At 39.2% G+C, this 17,437-nt stretch overlaps 2 protein-coding genes across 3 annotated transcripts in view; both read right to left on the bottom strand.

The window, feature by feature from the left end:
- The window catches only part of LOC129733996 (protein roadkill), a 155,973-nt gene extending 153,302 nt beyond the window's left edge, over window positions 1-2,671 (bottom strand). The window contains exon 1 of the mRNA XM_055695706.1: window positions 2,267-2,671. The gene's annotated coding sequence lies outside the window, so the exon portion shown is untranslated. The remainder of the gene's footprint in view (window positions 1-2,266) is intronic.
- Window positions 2,672-10,761: 8,090 nt separating this feature from the next.
- LOC129717241 (hamartin) lies at window positions 10,762-15,805 on the bottom strand. 2 transcript variants are annotated; one of them, XM_055667096.1, is made up of 7 exons: window positions 15,574-15,805; window positions 15,122-15,512; window positions 13,503-14,846; window positions 11,840-13,441; window positions 11,626-11,783; window positions 11,441-11,552; window positions 10,762-11,381 (listed from the first exon to the last, which is right to left on the bottom strand). In XM_055667096.1, the coding sequence occupies exons 2-7, from the start codon at window positions 15,213-15,215 to the stop codon at window positions 11,104-11,106; spliced, it is 3,588 nt and encodes a 1,195-aa protein (XP_055523071.1). In that variant the 5' UTR covers window positions 15,216-15,512; window positions 15,574-15,805; the 3' UTR covers window positions 10,762-11,103. The 2 variants fall into 2 exon arrangements, with proteins under 2 accessions (XP_055523071.1, XP_055523070.1); XM_055667095.1 differs by having other exon boundaries at window positions 15,595-15,805.
- Between the last annotated feature and the right edge of the window lie 1,632 nt (window positions 15,806-17,437).

The raw sequence follows: 17,437 nt of genomic DNA, 5'->3' as shown, positions 1-17,437 counted from the left end.
GATTAAAATACAAAGCGTCCTATATACTAAAAGTTGGCTGTGAAATCTGTCAAAAAAAAAGTCATGTTCCGACAGCTAAATGGTGGTACCTAGACTTTGCTTCGAACTTGCTGCTGCTACGAGAGCCAAATCGAAAAGAAACGTAGAAAGCAGCTTTGTACAGCTTTAATACGTCGAAAACCATTCAACATTATTCAAAATATTTAATTGCCTTGAGAAAGACGAGTCATTTGTAGAGTTCAAAACAATATTATTGCAGTTTCATTCTGATCGTCTGCATTTTATGACTGTCAACATGAAATTGACTTAGTTTTCTTCCAAATCATTTCATACTGCAACATATAAGGGCGAATTTCAATGCCACGTAACCTTCAGACTACCAACAGAAATAAATGTTTCGAATACTCTTGATATACAGTGAACGAAATGTGTGACTTTCATAAAAAGAACAATGCAATATTTTAATTTGTTCATACGTAGCTCCCTATCTAATTTGAAAGTAGTTAGAGGTTCAAACTATTGACAGACATGTTTGTCTTTTTACTGAAAAATAAGCTTCTTTTTTATTTTGCAGCTAACCTCATGTAGCACATACATGTATGTGCATAACAAGACTTAAAGTATAAAGAATCAGTTATAACTCATTAGCCTTATCCGAACTATGTAGGTTTTCCGTTTCAAATTGAATCACGGGAAAAACGCTGTAGAAAATTACCTACTTTGTTTTGAAAATTTGGGTAGAAGCAGTTTAGAGTCAATTGTTTACACTGTATTTTTATCGCTATCTGTTTCTCGAAAATTGGAAAAAATGCCGTTACCCAAAAAGCTATGTCGCAAATTTTTAGGGACATGGGAAAAAACTCGGAATCGTGCAGTCAATGGTAAGCCGGGCGTTTTAATCACTATATTAAACAATAATTGATGATATCATGAATCAGCCTTTCCCAAAGCTATTGCATTAAAGATTCAGGTAGTTTATTTCTCAATAAATTAAACCTACGATTTCAAATCACACAGTAGAAATTTTATGAAACGAAATTTAAATCCATTACTTTCGAACGAAGAAAACAATCGACTTCATTCGAAAAAAATTAATCGTCTTGAGAAAGACGGTTTATTTCGGTACTCCAAAGCAGCATCACTGTGAGCTTTTCACTCTGACCGTTTCCAAGAACATTATTCTCCTATAAGTTTGCGTTTGAAGTGCTTACACCCATTGGTACTTATGTAATTTAACGTAGTGCCGCGGATTGCCCTCTCTGTATCTATCTTTATAAAAGTGAACGTATGTTTACTGCCGTTCCAAGCATAATTGTCCCATGTTCTACACAAACCTTATGCCCAGTGTGACAATCATGCTTGGGACGGCAGTTTATATGTTATTCCATCATCACTCTGGAACGTCTTAACCAAATTCCAGTAAACTTGGCATACGTGTCCCTTAATGTAATATGATCATAGAATTGGCAAAAGAAAGTTGGTTCCTGATAAAGATACTAGACGTAAATAAGAGAAATAATGCTAAATTTCATGCAATTTACAGAATAAACTCGACATCCGTTTGAGAGATTGAATCAACTAGTCATTTATTTCAATAATTTGAGTTCCCAAGAAGAAAATACAAATACAAATTTCACCGAATCAAAGTGCTTGTAAGCGTTTGAGAGTAATTTTTTTCAGGGCTAGTGAGCGTTCAACTAAGACTCAGCATCAGTTCATCTTATTCTTGAATTGTTAATGAAAAATTGAGTCGTAATGCCCCTGTATCTTCTTCCTATTCCTGAATCCTTACACATCGAGAGGCAGTAAATCTGCTGAAATTTGAACCCACTCTGTAACCTTGTGGCTACGAGGCTCCCCTGTGGTTCATGTAAATCCCTACTTTGGCGAAATATATCGAACATGGTCTAAGCCACAATCCAACAAGTAAAAATTCAACTAACTTCTAGACCATATGGAAAACATAGTCTTGAAGAAATTCGTTATCTGACCCTATGAAAAGCGGAATTCAATCGAGACAAATATAATATATTTTGCACACTATATAAGGCCTTCATAGGTATATGTGACACAGTTTTGCAAGGCTAAAGTGTATTCTCAAAGTGAAATTATGGCTTTTCTCCGGTAAGCCAAAGCAACGAAAAAACGTAAAGGATGTTTACTTACATTAAATGCACTGTCATTAAAATATAATGCAATCACATACCTAAAACAAAAGGAAAGAATAAGTAAACTTTAATATTACCAGGGGTTCCTCTCTACCCACCTTTAAAATCCGGAACCAGCTAAAAAAATAACTTGCGCAACGTAATCCTTCGGGTCTTTCGTCTTAAGAACACACAAATTGACGACAGCCAAAGCAATTTGCACCCCAATTTTCATTAGCAAAAATCACTAGACTGTCTGCCCGCACTACCTCCCCTAACCCACGCAAACACAAAATGATACGCAGAAGGCGAAATTCTGACTGGATTTTATACTGTTTTCGGACGACAGAAACTGGCACGATTTTCAAATTGAACCGGCAATCTTGCGCGGTGAAACGGAACAAAAGAATCTTCAAAATACTTGAGCCTTCGAAAACGTTGGGAACCGGAAGAGTACCCTTCCGATTCAACTTATCCAAACCCAGATTCCACAAATTTTCACCGTGATCGCACTAGCTGTCAATAATAATTTCAGAACAGCAGCGATGCCAGATGTTTTTGGAAAAATGGCTGCAACTGCTCGAAATTCGGAAAAGTCTGCTTGAAATTCAAAAATATCGACTCGTCTAAGTTCCAATGAATTGCGCTTGCACAGACACAAGTCCACACATAATTGGCGTTGACGGTATTGCTGATATTTGTTTGGTTTCTGCGTGCGAAAAAAAAAGAAGGAAATATTTTTGCTTTTGTCATCACGCACATTTTGACAATTACATACGAGAGTTCACGTAGGTGCGAACAGCCTTCAAAATCTCTTTCAACGCGAATAAACCGAATCTGGAAAAGTCTGCTCAGATATAAGGGAAGATGGACACAAATCTTTAGACACGATGCAAAACTGAAAATCATCAGACATCTGCACACGCACCTTGCACATCTGGTATCCCTGGTCTAATCGACGAATCACAGTTGCCAGGTTTGTTTGAAACATGTGCTTACACTGAAAATAACTGGCACGCACATTCCAAATGATCTTTATATCACAGACAAACAGACGTACCACGATTTTTTTTCCGTGGATCAAAATAACGATCATTTCAAATGAGTTTCAGTTATGCGGAATATTCCCGCCGCAGCGGGGGTTGCGCTGATGTGCCTTTCCCTTTGAACTCAGTTGACATTATTCGAGCACCGTGCTGCCAAAATCAGTAGAAAAGCTAAAAGTTTATCTTTTGCGGAATGTGTCCAGTAGGTGTCGCACATGTTAGTCGGAACCCCATTTTTCTTAGAATTTTGTATGCAGTGGTTCGTCTGTTCGTCTGTGTTTATATTATCCATTTAGTTGAAAATTGTAGTTGTCGACTGGCGGCAATTGATTTAACTCTCATGCCGCACATTATACCTTACGTCACAAATAGTGCGCTGTGTCGTGCTTGTCCCGTTTGCCCGTCATTTTCTGCGTCCGTCTTTGTCGAACTTAACCAACTGAATGAAGAAAGCAATCACTCTTTCTCCGAAGTCCTTTACATCCATTAGTTGGCTGGCATGCATTCCTTCATCAAACGTATACGATCATACTCACACTCATACCGAATTTCTTGTTGCGTCTGGCCTACAGACTTACACTACCAAGATCGTTCTCTTTCGCTCGCATCCGTACTCTCCCAGTTTATTCAAGCCAGACGTGTCTCATTCTCGTTATAACGAAAACATGTAACTCGCGCTTCGAACTGTTTTATTCAGTGCTCGTACCTTGATTCCCAAAAAAATAGGGTTGTGCGGTATTCGTCAGAAATGTTGCCAACACTCGCACTCCTATTAGGATTTGTGAAATAACTCACACAATAACTCTGTCCACTACACGCTGTATAGCGCATATAATGTGTTCTCTCACTTCAGCTATTTGCTTTGCTGGATAAACAGCTAAATTAATTTCACTGGATGAATCGCTGGTCTTACAGCTTGGCAAAACCCAGTTAAATTTTGCTGGTTTCCAGCAAAAACAAATGAGCGTGTTTGTACTCTGTGTGTTGCCAATTCTTCAGACACCCGAAAACTGGCATAAGCAGAGAGGTTCGCATATTATTGTGCATTTAAATATAAATTATCAAAACGTCGCTGATAAACTGGCAGTCCGGCTCACTTCCGATGCTTATTATTGTTGTTCTCGCAACACTGCAACCATCTCAGCCGCCACTGCGCTGTCAGTCCTGCTTACAAAAACAAATACATTGAAATCATTCCCGCAGTTCATGTTGTGTGAACACGCAGTAGTACTATGTGTTTGTAAAGTCGGAAGAAAGTTCGGAAGTCGGAAGTCCGACTTCCGAACTTTAATTTAGTGCTGGCGCCACAATACGAACAAGTATTTTAGCGACCGTCATTATGGTACATAAAAAACTGGATACAATTTCATGAATGTTTTACATGTTTTTTGCTATTCTGAGCGCTGTACCACATACATAAGACATACGTAACACTGGCGATTTTTTTTGGTACTCGTTGCCCCACACCCCGTACTCCGTCCTGTCCAACCGTAATGAAAATCCCATAAGGAACTGTCAAAAAGTTATTTACAATATCAATGCAGCATTTTTCGAGCGGAAACGAGACGCAGGTACACTGTCTTCGGAAACTACTCAAACAGTGATGTTATTCAGTTGGTGGTACCATTCGAGTAGTTCATTTTGGACCAACTTTTCTGGAAGATTTCTTCCTGAGTGTTACTACGCATGTCTTATGTATGTGGCTGTACCACATACATAAGACATACGTAACACTCAGGAAGAAATCTTCCAAAAAAGTTAGTACAAATTGAACTACTCGAATGGTACCACCCTCTGAATAAAATCACTGTTTGAGTTGTTTTTTAAGGCAGTGAACTGCGCAGCCCTGCATTTGTCTCGTTCCTACTCGAAAAATGCTACATTAATTTTGTAAATAACTTTTTGACAGTTCCTTATGGGATTTTCTTTGGGGCTCGATAAAGCCGGGAAAAAGAAAATTCATTTGGTTCTTTAATTGTCGAGCAGTTGGACAGGACGAGGTACGGAGTACTATGGGCATCATGTACCAGAAAAAAACGCCAGTGTTACGTATGTCTTATGCATGTGACTGTGCTGTATTTAAATTGAATTGAAACACATTTTAACGTGACGTATCTGGCGATCAGTAATAGATGTTCGTTACACCAATAAACTAACTTGCCTTAGGGTACGATCAACCGTGTGGCGAAACACGATCGTTCTTCTTTTTTTTGTAGTCTCTTTACAAATTTGACAACCTTGTGATTAATTGGTATACATTTTTGAAGTATATTGATAAGTTAACAATAATTCAAAGTGATTTTAATTTCATGCTGCGGACAAGTCACATACATTCGCTAGTTTTCAAGTACTTTAATGAGCAGGTTTTCTGAACTGACTAGTGAATTACTACTGATTCACTAAGGGACCATCCATTAATGATGTCACGCGTTTAGGGGGGGGAGAGGGTTTCAATAATTGTGACATTATGTGATATATGGGGGAGGGGGGGTTAGCTTGAGTGTGACATCACATTTTAACTAAAAAAAAATGAATAGAAAAAAAAGTCACATACCTAACCACAGTGTTCAACCCAGAACTATTTATGATATTTGCATCATTCATTTATAGTGCTCCCTTTTGCTTTAGATAGAATAAATGACATTTTTTTTCTCGTTCAAAAGCATAATGTTCGTTAATTCTCTTTAACCGTGCATACTCGTTCATGAATGATAGCGCAATTTCATTAATTTTTAATGTTTTCAATCCAATCAATAAAAAATTGTGACAAAACGTGAACAAGAATGCTTGGCTATTGTAGCATGTGGAGAAGATTTGCGAATTAATCGAGGAAAAGGAACTAAATATTAATGGTCTTAATTTAGAAAATCTATACCGAGCGTCTTAGCAGAGTGATTGAGAAATCAAAGAAATAGTTATCGGTTTCCGTCATACTCTACTAGAAAATTTTTTGGAAATAAATATTGAAATTCAGTCCGCGCAAATATATATTTCGACTGTGACATACAGTCTTCCTTAGTGCTTAGCCCACATAAGCACTGAGGAAGACTGTATGTCACAGTCGAAATATATATTTGCGCGGACTGAATTTCAATATTTATTTCCAAAAAATTTTCTAGTAGAGTATAACCACATACATAAGACATACGTAACACTGGCGTTTTTTTTTCTGGTACACGTTGCCCCATCGTACTCCGTACCTCGCCCTGTCAAACTGCTCGATAAATAATGAACAAAATGAATTTTCTTTTTCTCGGCCTTATCGAGCCCCAAAGAAAATCCCATAAGGAACTGTCAAAAAGTTATTTACAAAATCAATGCAGCATTTTTCGAGTAGGAACGAGACAAATGCAGGGCTGCGCAGGTACACTGCCTTCAAATTTTTTTTCAATCAATTAATTATTATACAAAAAAGGAGGGGGGGTTTAAAAACGTGACGTAATTAAGGGGGAGGGGTCCAGGAAGTTGTGACAGCCTGTGACAAGGGGGAGTTAATTTTTTCCAAATTTTGCGTGACATCATTAATGGATCGTCCCTAATTGGGGTTGTAAAGTGTTAGCTTTGTATATCACCACACAATAACACGACTACTGTGTTCGCCATCAAAAGAAAATGTGATGTAGCATGGGCTTCTAAATGAATTTTGTTCAATTAGTTTATTTCTGTTCTATTTTAGCTAGATGTAGATAATTTTTAATTGTAGCGTAAAGAAATTGTTTCTAGATTCGCTTTTAAATTTAAATTTTAGTGTCAATTGGGGTGCCTAGATGCGTTTAAATAAACTAAATCTCCCAGGAAAAGGTCACTAGTTTCGACAGATTTTATGAAATTCTCCTCAACACTATTTTTTTAAGGAATTCGGTGAAATTTTTCAAACCGTCAGTTCGAAGCAGCGTTGTGCCATCCATAAACTACGTAAACCTAATTTTTACCTCCCCCTCTCCTCATAGACTTACGCCCATACATATTTTTTAAAATTTGTATAGAGCACTGACTTTGATCTAAGACCCCCTTCCTCCCCTAAAGTGAACGTGCTCTATGAATGATACCTTTCAATGGGTGTTTGAAATCGAATTGCATCACAAAAAGAAGATTATGTAAATTTCACTCATTCAACCAATCGCCTTCTAACTTTCAGGTAGCTAAATAAAACATGTTATTTAGTTTTTACTATTCGTTTTATTAAATCTCATCCCCATATCCAAATGCACGAACTTTCCTCCTAAAACTGCTCATAAAATCTTATACAACGTTTGGACTCGCTATTTTTTTGTGTGGATATCCATTTTCTCTTCACATCTTTCTCCGATCTTACTTCCCTAGGATGTTTTCGAAGTGCCTGCTTCATGATGGCTCAGTACTTCTCATTTGGCCGTAGTTCAGGTGCCTTCGGGGGATGGAGATGATTCAGTACGAAATTGACTTTCTTAGTCTCATACCACTTCAGAACATCTTTCAAGTAATGACACGAGACTTAATCCGGTCAGAAAGTTGTAGGACCATTGTGTGGCCTCAGAAAAGGGAGTAAACGCTTTTGGAGGCATTCTTTCAAGTATACCTGCCCATTGACCATCCAGGTTGCCACGAATCGGGTGCTCCGCATTTCACACGGGCAAATTGCCTGCCAAACCATGTACTTTTGGCAAACTTTGACACCTTCTGCTTTCTAACGTCTTCAGGAACTTCGAATTTATGATGAGCGGTGAAGTACTGGAGCCCCGGAAGTTGCCAAAAGTCTGCTTTTACATATGTCACATTATCCATAACAATGGGGCAATGGGGTTTCGTCAACATCTGGGTGTAGAGCTTCTGTGTACGTGTTTTCGCCACCGTATTCTGCCGTTCATTGCGTTTCGGTGACTCCTCAACTTTGTACGTGTATTACCCACGTACAAAGTTTACGTTTTTTCGAATCTTGAACAAAAGTGTTACTCAAATGCAGTTTTTTAGCCACATCTTTAACGTGACTGTTCAAATTCCTCTTAAAAGTTTGACCTTGACCTTCTTTTACTCAGCTCTATCGCGCCCCGAAGAAAATCCCATAAGGAACTGTAAAAAAGTTATTTACAAAATCAATGCAGCATTTTTCAAGTAGGAACGAGACAAATGCAGGGCTGCGCATGTACACTGCCTTAAAAAACAACTCAAACAGTGATTTTATTCAGAGCGTGGTACCATTCGAGTACCAACTTTTTTGGAAGATTTTCTCCTGAGTGTTACTATGTCTTATGTATGTGGTACCACCCTCTGAATAAAACCACTGTTTGAGTAGTTTGTGAAGGCGTTATACCTGCGCAGCCCTGCATTTGTCTCGTTCCCACTTGAAAAATGCTGCATTGATTTTGTAAAGAACTTTTTGACAGTTCCTTATGGGATTTTCATTGAGGCTCGATAAAGCCGAAAAAAAGAAAATTTATTTCGTTCATTATTTGTCGAGTAGTTGGACAGGACAGAGTACGGGGTACTGTGGGGCAATGTGTACCAAAAAAAAATCGCCAGTGTTACGTATCCCGCATAAACAAATACCATACACGAATTGTTTCTCGTATAGTATCTTAACCATAGAGCTTTCTACGCCAGATCTCACCAATACAGGCTTAGTCTGTATCCTAATAAAATCGATTTGTTTTCAACCAAAAAATCAGCTGATATTCAATTTCGAAAAATATTGCACTTATGAATCCTAGTTCATTAGTGTTAACTGTTTCAACAAACTTTGTTTTAGTGGAAAACCAGATGAAATAAAACTAAAAATCGGCTTACAACTTGAATAAAAGCTCGGGGCAGGAGGAAATTTTTTGTTACTACCAGCGTGTTGATTATTCGCAACCAAAATTAAACTTGTATTAGTGAAATTGACCACTAATACTAGCGCAGATGGGAAGGTCTATTTCTTAAAAGTCACATAACCATTTACATACCATACCAGCTTCAGTTTTGACCATGTAGTTTATAGTAAACTGAGAAATAACCATTTGGTGAACTAGGCGTTAGGTATGGTTACCATTCAAAAACAGCGATTTTCCCGAACATATTTTTTTCGATATTATACACGATATGGTAAACTAATAATCCAAAATTTTGTACTAAAACTATTCTTCAAATAGTATAAATATGTTATTTTGCAGTAGTTTCTAGTTGTTCAGGTATCATTTCATGAATGGTATATTTATATTGATTTATATTCTGATAATCGTTCGTGGAATAGTCGTGATATTGTTTTAAATATAATAAAGATTGTTAGTGGCTATTTCTTTATTTTTTGCAAAGAAAATGTTATTGTGTTTCACCTGCAGATATCATCACTTGCCAGGCATGCAGCACATTTCTCTTTGTGAGTAGTCATATTTGTATTCTTTCAGGCTACAAGGGGCGCTGTTTTGCATTCGTCGTGCAATGTCGACTTCAACTTCGTTCTGCTCGGAGATACTGGATAGAAAAAATTATTGTATAAATACTAAAGCCGAAAGATTTGTGACCAATTGGATTACCTTCCATTATAGTTTGACAAAAACCTGCGACTACAGCGTTTGTTGGAAGATATCTCTTCATTTTTCGATGGAGCTTCAACCGTTGAAGGTGTGGTGAACAAATAGTGCACACTATCCTATTTCGGGATACTGAATATAATATTGTAGCTCAATAGTTTACAGTGATAGGCATAAATAAAAGCCCACCTTGAGTATTTAGATTTCCATATAATTTTTTGGGGGTGGGCTTTTATTTTTGTCAACGCATTTTTGCACACATTCAAGAAGTCATGTAATGGAGTAAACAAAATCCAACAAAAATGACAAAACTCGTGATTATCTGAAAAAGTGATAAATAACAAACAATCGTATGGAATGACGGCTGCAGATTTTTATATGAAAGTCCAGAAATCGAGAAATGTTTCTAAATACTCAAGGTGGGCTTTTATTTATGCCCATCACTGTAAGTCATTCAATTTATTACAGTAATAACTGATAAAAGATATTATCACGAACAGTTACCATACTTCATCAAGTACAGTTAAAGTCCATACCGATTCAGCAATGGTTTTTGATTATGCGGGATGTCTTATGTATGTGGTCAAACGCTCGTCTACCGATTTAAAACGCGAGTTAGGGCCGTTATCAAACCATGTGGTCATATTTTGAACACTTTCTATTCACCCCCTAACCCCTCCCCCCCCCCCCGTGGTCTTTTGCCCAACCCCAGCTATTTGAAAATGATGCAATTTGATTCCGTACAATCTTTATTTCGCGTGTTGATATTTGGTCCTATTGTATTATCTGTTTTCTCGTCGCAGAAATCGTCATTAGCGACAGCCTAGAAGAACCAACAGACATACGGACATGAAAAATGTCCGAACTGTTTACCGAACGTAGGGAAGCAGGGAGAGCCGTGCAACACAATGAGAGCCGAATTAGTTTAAGATTTGCTGTCACTGTTTTACAGTCATTTTCAGAAGCCTGGCTGTGATAAACAATCGAAACAAGTTTCAGTCGACTTCCGTAATACATTTCGCTCGACAAACCATACGCACACACACATACATATGCACGTAGATGTACGCATACTGTTTGATTTCTCAACACTATTCCCCACTAAAGCAAGCAGCATAATTTTATAAACTTTCTTTTTCTTAGTAAATCTCTTCACATTTTTTTTTTGAATTTCAACCTTGAAGGCCAATCGACTAAAGTTTTTGTTTCTTTTGATCAACGACTTGAAAACAGTCATCCTCCAACAACCTAATAAATACTAATATTCTTTATTATATCGTTTGCATGCATGCAAATTTGAGTGCTCTGCGCGAACATTACATCAACGAGATTGAGAGATAGATTTACATCAGTTATGCAGATTTACAGGTGGAGGAGGGATTGAAACATGGCATACAAAGACAAGTGAAACGAACGTGCGACTTACATCCGCTGGCTTGGCCCAGGAATTGCCGTTGCAGTATCTTCCGACTGATTACCAGGTTGGTGCAGAGGCCTACCCGTGACATCTTTGTCCATTGAGGCATGAGTACCTCCCAATGGTGTTGGTTGATTTGAATCTAGTTCAAGGGTACTAAGGTTGCTACCACCACCACTACCAGACTGCACCACCAATGCAAGGTTTTTAATCTCCGAAAGACCCTCACTCGAGGCTAGTGATATCGATAGCGGAGAGGTATGATCTAGCGATCCAACTGCATCTGGACGTATATGGAAATAAATTATATCGGATCGAAATATATAGTCGCACCAAGCCTACCTGTCCGATCAGAATCGGGAGAGCGAGCGGCGGTGCTAACACGTAGCTCTAGAATAGCTTCCTCCATTTTGATGACGATAGCTTTTTGTGCGTGATACTTACGCTCGAGGGCCTTTCGCAAAAAGAGAAGAAATTGTTTTTTTTTTTGCGAAAAATAATGTAAACCAGACTGAAAAACCACTTACATTGAATTTTTCCTCATACTCCTCTTTGACCGTCTTCAGCATACGCTTCTGCAACGCAATCGTTTCATCGCGCTTGACCAACAGTTGATCGAGTTCTGTTAAACGTTCCTTGGTCGAATCCAGCTGCCCTGATTTCATTTCTAGATTGAATTTAAGATCTGCAATGCAACGTTGTTAGTAACAACTTTTAACCCAATGTCAATCAAATACTAACCTTTGACTTCCTCTAGATATGTTTCCTGAATAATCGCATTTTCCACGTCTCGTGCTTTGACGCTGTCCAGGCTCCCAAGTCGTTCTTTGCACTTCAGTTGAATCTCACCCATCAAAATGAGCTCGCATTGGAGCCTTGTTAGTTCGTCTCTGTACTGCTGTCCAAGATCAGCTTTATATAGAGCTTGCTGCATTTCGTTCCGTAAATCAAACAACTCCCCGCGGGCTTGCTCCACTGCCATCGATTGCTCCTTACGTGCTTGAGTTTCCTCTTTCAGCGCAAATTCTAGCTCTTTGATTTGTGTTTGCAAAGCTTGATTTTTGTGAACCTCAGCTGCATAACGTTCCTTCAGCTCGATCACTTCCGATGAATTTTTACCCCAGTCCGCATTTGTTTTGCGTCGCAGTGCCGCCAGTTCGGTGTTTAGTGAGCTAATTTCTTTGGTCAGCCTCGAGACCTGATCCTTCAATGTTTCGTTGCTTTGCTCTAGCCCACGTATCACCCTGCTTTTCCCCAACAGCCGTCGGTTACGTTCGGCATGGATCTCCCGTCGGTGCTTTTCGTACTGCAGTTGCAAATTCAGCAAAGTGATATGGTCCCGATACAGCTCGTCCATTCGCCTGGGATCGCCGTTCGCCACACGCTTTTTCACGCAAAGCTCTATGTATTTATCAAGCATTAAATTAGGGTCCGGTTTGTTTTCACTGTCGCAACGCTCTTGCAGTCGCTTTAGCGCGATATCCGATTTATATTTCAACTCTTCTTGCAGAATGCCGTAAACAATTTGCTCGTACGGCTGTGGATAGCTTTCGATTGTCTGCGTAGCACTGCTGGTAAGTGAAGATACCGGAAGACCGTTTTGTCCCGTTCGATGACAACCTCCTACATTGGTCAAATTTTTACGTATTTCTTGGAACAGTGTTAAATTCCTACGAATATGCTCTTCAGTCTTTTGCTCTTGTTTCTTGTGAAAATGAGTTGCAGCCGATATAGCCTCTTCCCCCGATGGACTGCTCCCGCTACTGCTGTCCCCATTTGTCTCAACTAGTGTCAGATCTAGCCGATCGCCCGCCAGTGTCTTTGGATCTACTCTTAAACTGTATTTTTTCAAATCCGGTAGCGAGTGCCGACGTTGATGCTTTCTTGTCACTACTCCAGCCGAACTTCGTGCCGTAGAAATTCCGGTTCCATTCTTCAACATATAACTGCTCGTATCGGCAGGGGAAGTTCCCGTACTGTAGCTGGGATCCGAGTCCACCACGCACTGGCTATGCATTCGATAGCGACGCCTGGTAAAATTAATCATCGATTGCGAATTCTTAAAGTGCAATCCACCAGCGGAACAGGGGGACCCTTCCTCCTGTTCGAAATCCTCTGCATCGAAAGCTTCCTTCATTGGATGAACAGAGGGCAGTTGATGTGGTACAGCCTGAGTCAGCGGGATCGGGAGCAGTTCCTGAAGCATATGTTGACTATTAATGTCGTGTACTTCCTGATCCTCTTGCGTACAATCGGGGTGACTAATCGTTGGTGAATCAAATCTAGCGATGGTGCCCGAGGTAAGAGACACATTCGATACTAGTTGAGACAGTCGACTGATTTCTAGACAAAAACAGGAGAAATATAAATTAAAGCGGAAGTCTCGTGTTTTTTAGAAACTTACCGAAAGCAGGTTGATCAATAGGCAGTGGACTTGACGGAACACTGTTGCTTGTTGTCGATGTAGAAGTTGTAGTGGTGTTGACTGCAGAATTGGATGGCATCTGCAACACCGAGTGATTACGATCATTCACCATCCGCAGCAATTTTTGCGATGTAATGACACTTTTCTCGTAGCTAAAATGGGTAGCTTCCTTTTTAATCGGCGACGACGGCTGACTGGTATTCCACATTGCCCGAACCGCTGTCGAGTTCACCGGATAAGGCCGAACTGGTTTCACAATATCCTTCATCGGAGTAGTTTCAGGCGTTGCTTCTACGGCTGCTTCTGGGGGTGAAGCTCCATCAGCAGCCGGCAACTGCGGACCCGATATAGAGGGAATCGTGTAACTTGGTGTGGGATTGGGAGTGTGAGGAACTGTTGCTGGTCCCGGCGGTGGTGTCGGTTGCATCATATTGCTTGGCGACCAGAATGAATTTTGGGCTGCAATTGTACTGAGTTTTTGGTCTGTGGAGATTGTGTTGAAGTAGTTTACGCTTGCTTTCCACTGGAAATCTATAGCTGTTGTGACGGCGTTAAATTCAGCGGGTTTTAAAGGCGTGGCATAGCAAGGACATTCGTTGCCTGCAATTTGCTGAGGCTCCTGTGGCTTGTCTAGATAATCCAGTGACATTCGGGCACACTCGTTAACCACATCGTGCGGTTCCATATTTTTCCAACGAACTTGGCTGATTTCACTGTCCTGATCGGACGACACCAAACGAGGATGTATCTTGACGGTGTCCAGCAGAGGTTTAATCGTATGTTGAAAAATGGCCTGCTTTTCGCCACGATACTCTCTCTTTAGGAACGTCACAAAATTACACGGATACATGCCATATAATCGATTGAACAATTCGTACAAACCGAACTGCAAATGAATCAACTGGTCTTCTGGTAAATTGACCGAAGTGTTCCTATCGAACGTAGCTAAATAATTGAAAATTTCGAACAAATCTTGAACGTATCCTCCCATCACCAACGGAATAACCGGTAGCAGGTTGATGATGCACAGCACGGCATTAATTAGTGGTATGATTTCCTTCTCCATTTTAGATAGTTTAAGCATCTCTCTAACCAGCTGGTGACTACCCACCTTGCACAACCAGGACGGTCTTTTCTGGATAATATGCCCAAAAAGAGTCAGCGCTAGCATTTTATTCGATCCGCTTCGTATCCATTCGGCTAATTTGTCCAGGATATACTTATCATGGGGTTGTTGTACCTTCACAAGGATATCAATAATTCTGACCGATGAGGTTTGTCCAAAATAGTCCATCATACTGTGTGATAGCCAGGATTCACGAGCTGCAAGTGCGAATAACACGTGTACAATAGCGATAAGGTAAATTTATTTATCGTTACTAATGCTTGACACATGATTGCTATATTTTTCCAATAGTAAGTTAGCAAGAATACCAGTTGAACGACTGATCTTTTCAGATTTTTTTCTTGTTACAATCAAAAATATTCTAATAGTCGCTAACAAAATGTCTAAGAAATTCAATCGAAATCAAAAATTCAATCAATAGGTGACGCAAATGCCTTCCTTTCTCCCTAAAATATAAGCTCCATTTACTTACAGGTTGTAAACAATTCGGAGAAACGTTTTTTGCTGTCATCGGCCAGGGCTAAATTGTTCGACTCTAGGTCGGAGAATAACTTTGTCACATCCATCTTGTTATTATGCTACCCTTTTACTTGCAGTTAGTTTGCTACCCCTATATATTTCCAGCTGATTCTCGTGGTTCTCCCGGATAATCGTCTTTGCCGACTATTGCGTAGGTTTGTCTTCGTTTTCGTCGTTTCGGTTTTCCTCGTACGGTTTGTATAACCATACTTTTTCCAATCCTACTGCGTTTGTTCTTGTTCTACAGATATCTTTGATACTACTGTCTGCCGTTTCGCTCTAAGTTACCATCGGCAGTTGGTGCAGATTTTTCTCATTTTTCCAAAAATCAACTTTTTCCACAACTGTAAGAATAAGTCGGAAAGTCTTTTAATAGCCTTTATCGATACCATAAATGCGAAGTACCTCTTGTTATTAATACAGTACCTGCTTTCAGAACCTATTATATATCGACTTTTCAAGGACAATTCTTTAGCAGAATTATAAAATTACGCTTCAATAGCTAGCAAGCAACAAATAAAATGTTACAAAAATGGATGACTGCTGTGGAAAAATCAGAAAAATAAACTTCTCTTTTCACTTTTGCTCGTCAGACGTTCAGTCAACCGTCCGCAGCTCCGAATCCACATCACAGATGCCAGATTTTTTTCAACAATATTTTTAACTGCTCGAAACCCGAAAAAAATAACTCGACCATTCGGGAGTCTGCAAAAATCTGCACACATTATAGAGAAATCTGCATTGATAATAGTATTAATTGGAACAGAATCGGTAAAACCTGCAAATAACTGCATTGCCATTGAAATCTATACGAACTTTGTCTATGACTAACGAATCGACATTTCTGGTATCCCTGATTTACACTGACATGACACTTTCCCAATAACAAATGTTTGTAAATTTGTTTCTCCGTCCTTAATTGGTTTTCGTCTAAGGGGAGAAAACTGGGTATAGATTTGCATCCACTTTGGGAACCACTCGCTGATTGGTTGAAATTGAAAACCCCGAATGCGTTAAAATTTATTATCAGGCTTGCTGGCAGTAATGCTAAACAACATTGCTCGTTGTTTTGATTTATGTTTTTTAATGATGCCACCTGTTATAATCTAAAATAATTTCAAGTGAACATTAAAAAAAGTATACAAATATGGGCGTAGTAAGAGATCCGATTTGGATCATCACTAGTATCAATTACCAAAAGATCCAAAAGTGCGCAAGGAGTTATTACGGTTTTGCGTGAAGCATAAGAACAGCATACCGCTGCTCAATGTCGGGAGTAAATAGTGTAGTGTGATCTTATTTCTTCTTTTGAATCCGTTCTGGATTAAGTTTGGAACATACCTGTTGAGGAATATTGCTTGTGCGGAAAGTACAATTCAGATGGGCTTATGAATGAATCATAATCATTGGTGGATGACACGTTCGATTTTAAGTATATTAAAGATACAGATTCTCTGGTAACCCTCAGACGGTAAAACTATCGCATGCAGGAGTAATTGTGCATAATGGTGATAAAAAGCATTAAAAACATTCAAGTATATTCCGAGTGAATGGCATCACTTACGAAAAATACAACAGGGATCATCGAGGTGGATGAGGAAGAAGAGTAAGAAGCCAGGTGTCGCCCCTTAGGTTTTCGTTATCGTAATCGTCCAATTAATCGATAGTTTGTTGCAACGTCGCAAATGAACCAAATTTATCGTTTTGTAGGTTGATTACATTGAAGATGTCCGGACATAAGATTATTTAGTCCCTAGATAAGTAATGTCGCTAGTGTGCCCATTGTATTCGAGGCAAATCAAGTTGCACAAAAGCTCCCAAGCACTGGAGACTGCTTTGAGAAACATGATCTAGTAGACTAACCTCTATTTTGAGCCTTGTATGGGCAAAAACTGCCAAAAGAAAAAGCAGACTACACTGAACCAAATTGCTCGCACATAAATGTGTTATCATCGCTTGACTTAAGCTTTTAACGATTGTATATCATTTTAAAATTGATTATCACCCTTTGCTTGCACATTTCAAACTAATAAGGGCAACACGAAACAGTTAAAATGTTTGTTATTAACTATGGGAAAGATTATGGATGAGCACATCGAAAATGAAACGGTGTGAAACTGAATCGCAAAACAGTTCATGTTTGTATATGATTTCCTTAACCCATTCCCGGCGAAGAGTAATCAGATTTTACCTCAAAAAATGACCTTCAAACTCTTATTACTCTATTCTCTATTTATCGTACAAGCCACAGGAGCATTTTGAAGAACAA

Source organism: Wyeomyia smithii, chromosome 1, assembly GCF_029784165.1.
Source record: "Wyeomyia smithii strain HCP4-BCI-WySm-NY-G18 chromosome 1, ASM2978416v1, whole genome shotgun sequence".
Lineage (NCBI taxonomy): Eukaryota > Metazoa > Arthropoda > Insecta > Diptera > Culicidae > Wyeomyia > Wyeomyia smithii.
The sequence above is the reverse complement of the archived record's forward strand: the minus strand, read 5'-3'. Positions and strand labels throughout refer to the sequence as shown.

Bases quoted from the DNA above. Each gene is read 5' to 3' on its own strand.
- LOC129717241 (XM_055667096.1), bottom strand. From the start codon at position 15,215: ATGGATGTGACAAAGTTATTCTCCGACCTAGAGTCGAACAATTTAGCC. The intron at 11,784-11,839 runs GTTAGTATTTGA...GTTGCATTGCAG, and splicing joins ATATCTAGAGGAAGTCAAAG to ATCTTAAATTCAATCTAGAA. The intron at 11,553-11,625 runs GTAAGTGGTTTT...TTTTTGCGAAAG, and splicing joins AGTATGAGGAAAAATTCAAT to GCCCTCGAGCGTAAGTATCA.